At 57.7% G+C, this 10,724-nt stretch overlaps 1 protein-coding gene across 4 annotated transcripts in view; it reads left to right on the forward strand.

Annotated features, from left to right (window-relative positions):
* The window catches only part of BCL11B (BAF chromatin remodeling complex subunit BCL11B), an 89,577-nt gene extending 79,793 nt beyond the window's left edge, over window positions 1-9,784 (forward strand). For all 4 annotated transcript variants that reach the window (XM_032839520.1, XM_032839524.1, XM_032839521.1 and 1 more), the window contains one exon: window positions 7,663-9,784. In XM_032839520.1, coding sequence (XP_032695411.1) covers window positions 7,663-9,713 — 2,051 coding nt within the window. In that variant the 3' untranslated portion in view covers window positions 9,714-9,784. The remainder of the gene's footprint in view (window positions 1-7,662) is intronic.
* Window positions 9,785-10,724: the final 940 nt, after the last annotated feature.

The following is a 10,724-nucleotide window of genomic DNA, read 5'->3' on the forward strand; positions in this document are numbered from 1 at the left end:
GAGGCTTGAGCTGGAGGCTGTGGGGGAGGCTGGAGGCTGGGTCTGCCAGCCCTAGTTAACTCCAGGCATAGGAAGCACACAGTGTACCTCTGTCACAGGGGTGCTGGCAGGGTCAACGGTCTGTCCCCAAGCTCCGTGAGGCCGAGCGGAGTTTTCCCATCTGTATAAGGTCTTCAGTCTCAGCCTAGAAACCCACGGCATTTCCTGCACGAAGCCTGCAGCTTGCTGGTGTTTGTGGGTACAGGTGGGGTGGTCTGTGTGCCTGCTCTGGCCCCTCCCCAGGGCCCATGACAGTGGAGGCTGCAGTCTCGTGGAGGGGGCGGCCAGCTGTGTGTCTGGACATGGCACAGGCTCTGGGCTCAGACCCTGTGTCAGTCTGGGTTCTGTGATCCATAAACCATGGGACCTTTGGTCCCGCACTTAGCTGGGATGAGACTTCATTTCTTTGTTATATGAAATCTGGATTAAAACCCACTTTCTAGAGTTTCTGTGAGCATCTGCCTGAGAGGACAGTCTGGCATTGGTACGTGCAGATCACATACGCGTTGAACACCCCAAGGTCAAGGACAGATTATGATATTACGTGCGATCAGTATCAGGTGGTTTTCCCGAAATGCTGGGGGAATACAGTAGCGGTGGTGCTGGGTCTGGAAAGACATTTTTCAGGCAGAGAAGGAAAGGCAGGTAATCTGGATGCAAGGGCTGGCAGGTACCAGCCTGGTTGCAAACATGTGGCCCCAAGGAGAGGGCCGGGGGTGTGAGGGAAAGCTGAGGGCCTCTCGCTTCCCCTGAGCAGCAGGGGATGTGGGAGGATGGGTGGGTGGCCTGCGCGCCTGTCCTGCTGATGCTGTCTTAGAGGGTCAGGCAGTGGCTGTTGCCTGGCGTCCTGTTTGGAGTCCTCTGGGATCCTGGCCTGCCGGCTGGTGGGTGCTGTGGCTGAAAGGCGTGGTTGTGTTGGGTGGGCCCTGTGCCCAGCGTGCCCAGGAAGCGGTGCACTGGCTGAATGCTGAGCTGAGCCCTGTGGGGCCAGGCGGGTTCCCCCAGACACCCCTGTCTGGGAGACGATGTGATCCGCGGTGCCGGTTGTGAGGACACAGCGTTTTTGCGGGTCACCCGCAGTTCTGAAGCGCGTGTCCCATTAGTCGCTGTGTGGGTGGCCATGGTCACTGCAGCGGCCTGGGCCAGCTCGGTCCCTGTCCTCAGGGAGCTTGGAATCTAGCTCAGATGATGAATTTAAATCAGTAACTCAGGGCCAATACAGTGGCCTTGACCAGCTCACTGAAATTCCCCGAGAACTCCTTTATAGCTCGTGTCCGTTGTCGCGATGTGTAGTTATCACGAGGACTGAAGGGGGCCGTGCAGACAGCAGCCCCACAACGCAGGCTCTAGGCCCAGTTCACTTGAGCCCGTGCATTCTTCCCTCTCCCGGCACCCCAGCTGCCCACCCGCAGTGCTTGTCCTTTTCATCATCTCCCCTGCAGTGTGCACTCTGTCCACCCAGGGAGAGGACGGCGCCCAGATGCCCAGCTGCTGTCTGCGCACTGAACAGAGGAAGGCTGGTGGGTCTTTGCTCCCTGCAGGACATACGCTGCCACCTAGTTAGTTCAGCCCTGTCTCACCTGGGCCCCCTTTACTGGGCTTCTGTGTACTGGGATCCATGGAGGGCAAAGAGGCAGAGGCACGCCCTGTGTGGTCATGAAGATCTGGAGGATTCCAAGGCCTGGAGGAAGAGCGCAGGCGTGGACTGGCCGGGTCTGCCCCGGGGTGGGAGGGGCGTGGGCTCTGTGAGCAGAGGCTGGAGGAGCACCCCGGAGACCACACGGGCGCTGGGTGTCACCCCCCGACACCCCCAGGACCAACAAAGTGCATCCCTGACTTCTCCGTGAGACACAGTCAGCACGATTTCACCGACTTACTGTGGTTCTAGCCCAGAGCTGCCACTTTCACTTTCACGCGGGCTGGGACAAAAGGAAAGGAGCCGAGGTACAGCCATGCCTGGGTGCCCTGGCGGGGGGTCCCCTGGTCTGTACATGTTTCTCTCTTGACTGTTACCAGTCAGCACGGGGCTCAAGAGCACAGTCGGCTGGGTGGCCTCTTCCAGGCCTCAGTGTCCTCCTCCATGAAATGGGGCCAGTGACCATTCTTCCTTCGGGGCTTGTGTGGAGTCTCGGGCGAGGTCAGCCCTGCTTCACTGTGGACAGGCTGTGTAAGGGTTTCATGACGTCTGTGCTTAACTGCTGTGGTGACTGTCTCCACAGCTCCCCACCTTGGAGAGAGGCTGAGGGTTGACAGGGTACGTTCAGAACAAGCAGGGGTGGTTCTAGATTTCATAGACGGCCGTGTTCAGAAATGATAGACACACAAGACCTACAAAAACCACCGAGGTGGCCGGCTGACATTTTCTTTCTGGGATCACTAAAGGGGAGACGGTTTTACAACTAATGAGAGGTCCACACATTTTAGGGATAATAGTGATCATAATTACTATCATTTTGGAACAGTGGAGACAACCTGGTTAGCAGCTAGAGATTCGGGAGGAGGACTGGGGGTTGGCCAGTGAACCAAGCCCTCTCCTGGGGTATAGGGGACCTGGGATCCAGCATCCTGCCCCTCCATCTGGGTCCTGGGTCCTGTTGCACTCCACACCCCATCAAGTGGGCTCACTTGCTCTATGAAACGTTTCCCTCCGGGGGCCAGGCCCGTGGTGGCCTCGATTGGGTTCCATGAAAGGATAATCGGTGCCCTGCACTGAAGGGACACACGGCGTGGAAGGAGACCCTCCTTCTTGGCCATTTTCATCATAAAACAGTGTAGCGAGAGAGATCAGCCCCTGAGGTGGTACTGAGTGCTGGAGAGTGGGAGGGGAGCGAGCCTGGGGTCGGGAAGCTTGAGGAGGGTCATGGCCCCCTCCCTGCTGGCTGTGGGACTCTCCTCTGCTTGCTCTCTGAGCTTCCATTCCCTCTTTCCAGCAGGGGTGCAGCCCTTGCCTGGTGTCCCTCAGGGGCGGGGTGAGTAATGACAACGCTCATGCCAGCAGAGATGCAAAAGCAGCTGCAGAGCACTTTGCAAACTGTGGAGGGCTCTGAACCCAAGACCCGGTTCTTAGGTCAGCGGCCCATAGTCCGGATTCTAATTTTTGCCTCCAGCTTTGGAGAATGGCCCAGGTGGGATCTCGCCAGTGGCCCCGCATGAGCTGGGGGTCTGGGGGGTGTCCTGGGTGTCCCCTCTGAGCAGCAGTGGCCGCTGCATCTCCCATGGGTGCGGGCGCCCTTCCTCGTGGCGTCACTTGGCCTTCGGAGAGACCTGTTAAACCAGCGTGCTCAGCTGTGTCCTTTCCGTTGAATAATGACTCCGTTAAAGGTGTATTTTTTATTGGACACGATACCTTTATTAGTATTATTAGAGTAACCGGCATAATAAGGAGGAACAATTATTTAAATGCTCATTAAAAAAAAAAAAGGAACAACAACCCCTCACCGCGGAGGGAGAATCCCATCCATTGCAGGAGGGTCCGGTTGCTGTCGGTCCCCAGGTGTCACTGTTAAGAAAGGAGGTTCCCTCACAGCGAGCGAGTTTGCACTTCTCTGGAACCTCTCACGCATGAAGCCAGCTGCATGAAAAGTCCAGGCAGGTTTTATTACTGCCAGACTCGAACGTGCACCACCAGGTTCAAGGACGGACACCATACACTGAAACCTAGAAAGCCCCACTCAGCCTCTCCATCGTGGTGCTCGATTTCCACGTAGGTCCCCACATGGCAGCTCATTGGGTGCCCCCAGCCCTCTCTAGGGGCAAGGATCTTAGTCCCATTCTACTGATGTGGAAATCGAGGCCCAAAGAGGTTGTGATTTGAGCGACTTCACTGTGCTGGGAATGTCAAGGCTGGGAATGTCACCCAAGCCCCCATAACCTAGAGACGGCAAGGGGCATTTCTGGGTAGAGAATAATCCTAAGGACTGCCTTTAGAGCCAGTAGAGCAAAGAAGGTCCCGTCTGGGTTTTTGCCAACCGAGAGTAATGCTGTTTGAGGAAGGAAGCAAGCAAGGACAGACATGGGCCCGGGTTCGGACTCGCCAAGCCTGATTGTGTGATCGAAGCGCAGCTGACGTTTCTAGGTCTGTAGGCTGGTTTGATGTTGCCGGGGACGTCACTTCAAAACAATCCAGGCATCCACCGCTCACATGGAGCCTCAGCGGCCCCCCAGGCAGCGTGGTGGGAGTGGGTCCTCTCTGGGCCGCCAGCTAAGGGGTTGCCTCATCGAGCCTCCAGCTCACCTCTGGGCAGGTGGCCCTGAGCCTGAGGAAGGGGTGACCTCTGGTCCTGGGATGGGGAGGGGTCCAACCCTCTCGCCAAGGGTCTCCCATTGCATTTAAAAATGAGCTGCCTGTGACTGGTATGCGGCGAGTGTAAAATATTTAGTGAGTTTTTGAATAGAAAAATGTTCCGAGTGGCTCTTCAAAGACTTCTGACATCGTTCACTTGTTAAAAGTGAGCAGCCCTAGTGCTCAAGGCTACTTCTAGGCAAGAGAGAACCATGAAGTGGTAATATGGAAATGAACATTTTATTACGGAAAAAAAAAAAAAAAGCTGGGGGTAGTGGAAAGAGAGTTGTCTAGGGAGGGCCTTTGAGGGCTGCGAGATTTTAAAAAAAGTCAGAAGCTGTCAGATCCTGGGAAGGCCGTCGCCTGCAGTGAATCTTGCCATCGTGCAAGGGAAGTCAGGGAACCAAAGCGGTTCAGGGGTGCGGGAAAAGAAAGAGCTCACCCCGGCACCAACGGTGGCCCTGAGATCCGATTTGATGGACACGTAGCTCTTCCCCACCTGCTGGTGAATTACGGACAGGTAACTTCCTTCCTGGGCTGCTCCAGAGTTTTAAAAGCGTCTTTTTAAAAATTTTCTTCTTCTTTTTTTTTTTTTTAAACAAGAAGTGGAAACATCTGAGCTCTTTAGAACATGCAGCTACATGCTTCCCAGCAGCTGCCATTTTGAGTTAAAAAAAAGGTTTTAATCGGCCATTTCGGCTGAAGAGCAGCCTTTATTCCGGGCCTGCTGGGGAATTCTGCATTTTCTTCTGTTATCCACATTCCTCACCAGCGTAGAACTTTCCAGAAAATACGTGGCTGTCAGAACAAGAAACAGGAAATGCTCTGGAGTGGAAGCCCAAGGAGATGAAGATGATGAACAAAGAGATGGGGGGAAGGAGGTCCCACTTAAACCACGAAGAGCCAGAGCAGCTGCGCACCATAAATCGATTAATTAGAGTTTCCGAAAGCCCAGGTGAAGGGTACAGAAACGCTCTTTAATTTGAAGATCTGTGACCTTGTGGGATGTGGCACTTCATTTGTGTTATTAGCTCGTGGGTCAGAAAGGCACATTTTATTTATCTTCTTGCTATTTATTACGTATTTATTCTGTCTTGCTCTAGAAGAGGAGTTGAGGAGGGCTCTAAACACCGTGGCTTCTGGCCAGCTCTGAGGCAGAGGGCTCTGCTGTCCCAAGTACATCAACTAATAAGCAAGGACAGGAGGTGGCGTTCTCTCTGCCGGCTGAGGGCCGTGCCGGCAGGGAAGGCCCAGGGTTGGCGCCGCCGTACAGCGGGCGCCCCATGAGAAACATGGCGCCCCAGGGCCTTGGGAGATCTCCCTGTCATTTTCCAGCCAGGGAAAAGTCCCCTCGGGGACTCCGGCGTGGGGCACTGAATGGCCCAGACGGAGTGGGTACGCTGGAGAGAGAAAATTGCCGCAGAAGTTCTCCTTGAGCTGTTAGCAAAAGCAGAGTGAAGCCAACCCTGAGGGTCCTTTTTCTTCTCTCTGGCCTTCCCCCGCCCACTGTCTTCACCACCACCAAACACGGAGACAGAACCCAGGAGCCGAGAGCCGTCGGATCACTACGAGGCACCCCGCTCCTAAGGCCCGTCTTGGTTTCCAGGGGTGGGTGTTCTGGCCCAGTTGGTTTGGGGGTCTGGGAGGATCTACACCCTGCCCGCTGGAACCGTCGGCCCCTTTCTGTGACACTCACACCCGGCACGGGGCGGGGAGGTCTCTCTCTGCCCTCTGCCGCCATCCCCCCGAACAGGGCACTGGGTCCTTCATTCACTTGGGTTTTACAGCTAAGCCTGAAGCTCCCTGGAAGCATAACTCAGTGTGTGGAAAACAAAAAATAAATCTCTGCGCGGGATCTTGGAAGGTCTTTTGGGAAGAGGCTGTGATAGGGGACCAGGGAGTCTGATGCGACCATACGTGGTCAGCGTTAAAACCTTCCAGGTTCAGGACAGTTTGAAAAAACAAAAGGGATTTTTCAAGATCCCGGCTGTGATGTCTTGTTCCCTGTTCACTCCCCGGCTAGCGAGCGAGCCTGCTGGTGGAAAGCAGGGCCTGCCTGCACCTGCCCCTTTATAGAAAGCATTAGGAGCAATTCAGACTGGAAAAGCATCGCGCTGCCCCCGGAGTTTGAGGAGGGCGGCTCAAGACAGCTTCTGGATGAAACCGTTCAGCCTCCATTTTGTGGCTGCCTCAGTGATGGACAAAGACAGTAACGTTTCTGGCTCAGTGCCACAAGTGTCCACTAAGATTTGCTCCCGATGTCGCCAGAGCCAGTATGTAACAGATCCACACTTGCCACCATTCATCGTGACCGCCCCATCAGATTTGACATTGTCCCGAAGTTAGCATTCCGGCGAAGGACCTCATCTACGCCAGCGGCCCCCTCTCCCTCCACGGCCCAGGGGCCTGTGGAGGCCGGATTCTACATGGTGGTTAGGGGTGTGTGTGTGAGGCCAGAGAGGGACTGGGGGGCAGTGAGCTTCCTAACATGCTAAATTCCTCCTGTGTAATTCGTGTGTGAATTTGACGGTATGCTGGTGTACGAAACCCTGGCATTTCCTTTAGCTGGAATCCCAAATAGTGCAGAGGTAGCAGCCATCTCTCTTTAAAAGACGTTTGCTGGGCAATTGAGTTCGACTTGGGTTTTTTAGAAACCCCTTGGATCAAATATTGCCTAATCACTGGTTCTCAAGGTGAGGGGGAGCTGTGAGCTGCGGCTTCATACCCCGTCCCCCCGGGGACATGTGGTCAGGCCTGAAGAGGTTTGTGATCCTCCAGCGGGGGTGGGGGAAGGCAGTTTGACTGGCTTGTAGTGGGCGAGGCCAGAGACGGTGCTGAACATTCTACAAAGCACAGGCCCCCCCACCCACACCGCAGAGTTGTCCTGGTCCAGACGTCAGTAGTGCCTTGGTTGACAAAACCTGGGTCTCTCATGGCTGCAGGTGTCCCGGCTATGTTACCGTTGACATCAGGCAGTGTCACAACGCTGCCTCATTCGGCTTCTGAGATGATGGCGATAAGAGCAGCTTTTCTTTGGGGGAGCAGGCCGGGGCCTAGGAACAGCAGGTGCTAGCTGAGCTGGCGAGGCCGATGGGGGCTTTGCCGGGTCTCCCCGTCCACGGAGCCGGCTTCTTCAGCCCTGCAGTTGGTAGGGGTCTCGGCCCGGGTGACAGGTCGCCGGGCCCTGCCCGCTCCAAATGGGCCCCGCGGCGGCCTTCCCAAGCCCTGCTGATCCAGGACTCGCTTCCCGCCCCCCTGCGCCCTCAGGTCTCTGGCCCTGCCGTTTGCGCCCAGTCTGCTTCTCACGCTCTGTCTACCTTTCTGTCCGTGTGTCTCCCCAGGTAAAGATGAGCCTTCCAGCTACATTTGCACAACATGCAAGCAGCCCTTCAACAGCGCGTGGTTCCTGCTGCAGCACGCGCAGAACACGCACGGCTTCCGCATCTACCTGGAGCCGGGGCCGGCCAGCAGCTCGCTCACGCCGCGGCTCACCATCCCGCCGCCGCTCGGACCCGAGGCCGTGGCCCAGTCCCCGCTCATGAATTTCCTGGGCGACAGCAACCCCTTCAACCTGCTGCGCATGACGGGCCCCATCCTGCGGGACCACCCGGGCTTCGGCGAGGGCCGCCTGCCCGGCACGCCGCCGCTCTTCAGCCCGCCGCCGCGCCACCACCTGGACCCGCACCGCCTCAGTGCCGAGGAGATGGGGCTCGTCGCCCAGCACCCCAGTGCCTTTGACCGAGTCATGCGCCTCAACCCCATGGCCATCGACTCTCCCGCCATGGACTTCTCGCGGCGGCTCCGCGAGCTGGCGGGCAACAGCTCCACGCCGCCGCCCGTGTCGCCGGGCCGCGGCAACCCTATGCACCGGCTCCTGAACCCCTTCCAGCCCAGCCCCAAGTCCCCGTTCCTGAGCACGCCGCCGCTGCCGCCCATGCCCCCCGGCGGCACGCCGCCGCCACAGCCGCCAGCCAAGAGCAAGTCGTGCGAGTTCTGCGGCAAGACGTTCAAGTTCCAGAGCAATCTCATCGTGCACCGGCGCAGCCACACGGGCGAGAAGCCCTACAAGTGCCAGCTGTGCGACCACGCGTGCTCGCAGGCGAGCAAGCTGAAGCGCCACATGAAGACGCACATGCACAAGGCCGGCTCGCTGGCCGGCCGCTCCGACGACGGGCTCTCGGCCGCCAGCTCCCCGGAGCCCGGCACCAGCGAGCTGGCCGGCGAGGGCCTCAAGGCGGCCGACGGCGACTTCCGCCACCACGAGAGCGACCCGTCGCTGGGCCACGAGCCCGAGGAGGAGGACGAGGAGGAGGAGGAGGAGGAGGAGGAGCTGCTGCTGGAGAACGAGAGCCGGCCCGAGTCGAGCTTCAGCATGGACTCGGAGCTGAGCCGCAACCGCGAGAACGGCGGCGGCGGCGTGGCCGGGGTGGCGGGCGCGGGCGGCGTGGGCGGCGCGGCCAAGGCGCTGGCCGACGAGAAGGCGCTGGTGCTGGGCAAGGTCATGGAGAACGTGGGGCTGGGCGCGCTGCCGCAGTACGGCGAGCTGCTGGCCGACAAGCCCAAGCGCGGCGCCTTCCTGAAGCGCGCGCCGGGCGGCGGCGACGCGGGCGACGACGACGACGCGGGCGGCTGCGGCGACGCGGGCCCGGGCGGCGCGGTCAACGGGCGCGGCGGCGGCTTCGCGCCCGGCGCCGAGCCCTTCCCGGGCCTCTTCCCGCGCAAGCCGGCGCCGCTGCCCAGCCCCGGGCTCAACAGCGCGGCCAAGCGCATCAAGGTGGAGAAGGACCTGGAGCTGCCGCCCGCCGCGCTCATCCCGTCCGAGAACGTGTACTCGCAGTGGCTCGTGGGCTACGCGGCGTCGCGGCACTTCATGAAGGACCCCTTCCTGGGCTTCACGGACGCGCGCCAGTCGCCCTTCGCCACGTCGTCCGAGCACTCGTCCGAGAACGGCAGCCTGCGCTTCTCCACGCCGCCCGGGGACCTGCTGGACGGCGGCCTGTCGGGCCGCAGCGGCACGGCCAGCGGGGGCAGCACGCCGCACCTGGGCGGCCCGGGCCCCGGGCGGCCGAGCTCCAAGGAGGGCCGGCGCAGCGACACGTGCGAGTACTGCGGCAAGGTGTTCAAGAACTGCAGCAACCTGACGGTGCACCGGCGGAGCCACACCGGCGAGCGGCCTTACAAGTGCGAGCTGTGCAACTACGCGTGCGCGCAGAGCAGCAAGCTCACGCGCCACATGAAGACGCACGGGCAGATCGGCAAGGAGGTGTACCGCTGCGACATCTGCCAGATGCCCTTCAGCGTCTACAGCACCCTGGAGAAACACATGAAAAAGTGGCACGGCGAGCACTTGCTGACTAACGACGTCAAAATCGAGCAGGCCGAGAGGAGCTAAGCGCGCGGCCCGGCGCCCCGCCCCTGTACAGTGGAACCGCCGCCACCCGAGAGAATGCTGACCCGACGCCTGCGCCCGCGCCGCGCCCCCCCGCCCCGCCCCGCCCCGCCCCGCCCCGCCCCGGGGCGCAGGGCCCGCGGCGCTCCAACCTAACCTGTGTCTACGAAGTCCTATGGAAACCCGAGGGTTGATAGAGGCAGTAAAAATTGTGGAGCCTTTTAACTGTGCAATAATTTCTGTATTTATTGGGTTTTGTAATTTTTTTGGCATGTGCAGATACTTTTTATTATTATTCTTTCTGTTTAAATTCCTTTAAGAGATTTTGTTGGGTATCCATCCTTTTTTATTTTTTTTGTTTGTTTTTTTTTTTTGTTTGTTTGTTCGTTTGTTTCTGTTTTTTTTTTTTTAAACCCAGTAGTAGCCTGAGCAATGACTCCCAAGCGATGTAGAAGGGAAGCTTATCTTTTAAATTATAATTTGGGGGGGAGGGCGCTGCTTTTTTGAGATTTAAGCTAAGCATGTGTAATTTCTTGTGAAGAAGCCAACACTTAAATGACTTTTAAAGTTGTTTACTTTGTTTTTTAAAATTCCTTCTTTTTTTTTTTTTTTTTTTTTTTTTTTTTCCTTCGGTCCTGAAATAAAAAGTGGCATGCTCTTTTTTGGGGGAGGGGAGGGGGTGGATGTACAGCGGATAACAATCTTTAACGTTGTAGCACTTTGTTTCAGAATTGGAATTGAGATGTAGCACTGATGATCTCCTGAGTAACAGAGGCCTTTCCTGTGTTGATTTCAACCTTTACAGCATCCAAGGGAGCTTCTAGTGGTGGGGGAGAGTCAGAGGTCCCCCCTTCCCCGTCCTCAGTCCCCCCACCCCCCAGAAAACTCACCACTGACAGAGAAATAGGAGGTTTTGAGAACTGCCCGGGAGATGGCCCAAAAGCATCTTAGAGTTGTGCATGACCAACAGATATGGTGCTTTTCTTGGAGTGTTCTCGTGCCCTGGGATGTCAT

This window comes from Lontra canadensis, unplaced genomic scaffold (assembly GCF_010015895.1).
Source record: "Lontra canadensis isolate GAN:19392208 unplaced genomic scaffold, GSC_riverotter_1.0 scaffold108, whole genome shotgun sequence".
NCBI classification, from domain to species: domain Eukaryota; kingdom Metazoa; phylum Chordata; class Mammalia; order Carnivora; family Mustelidae; genus Lontra; species Lontra canadensis.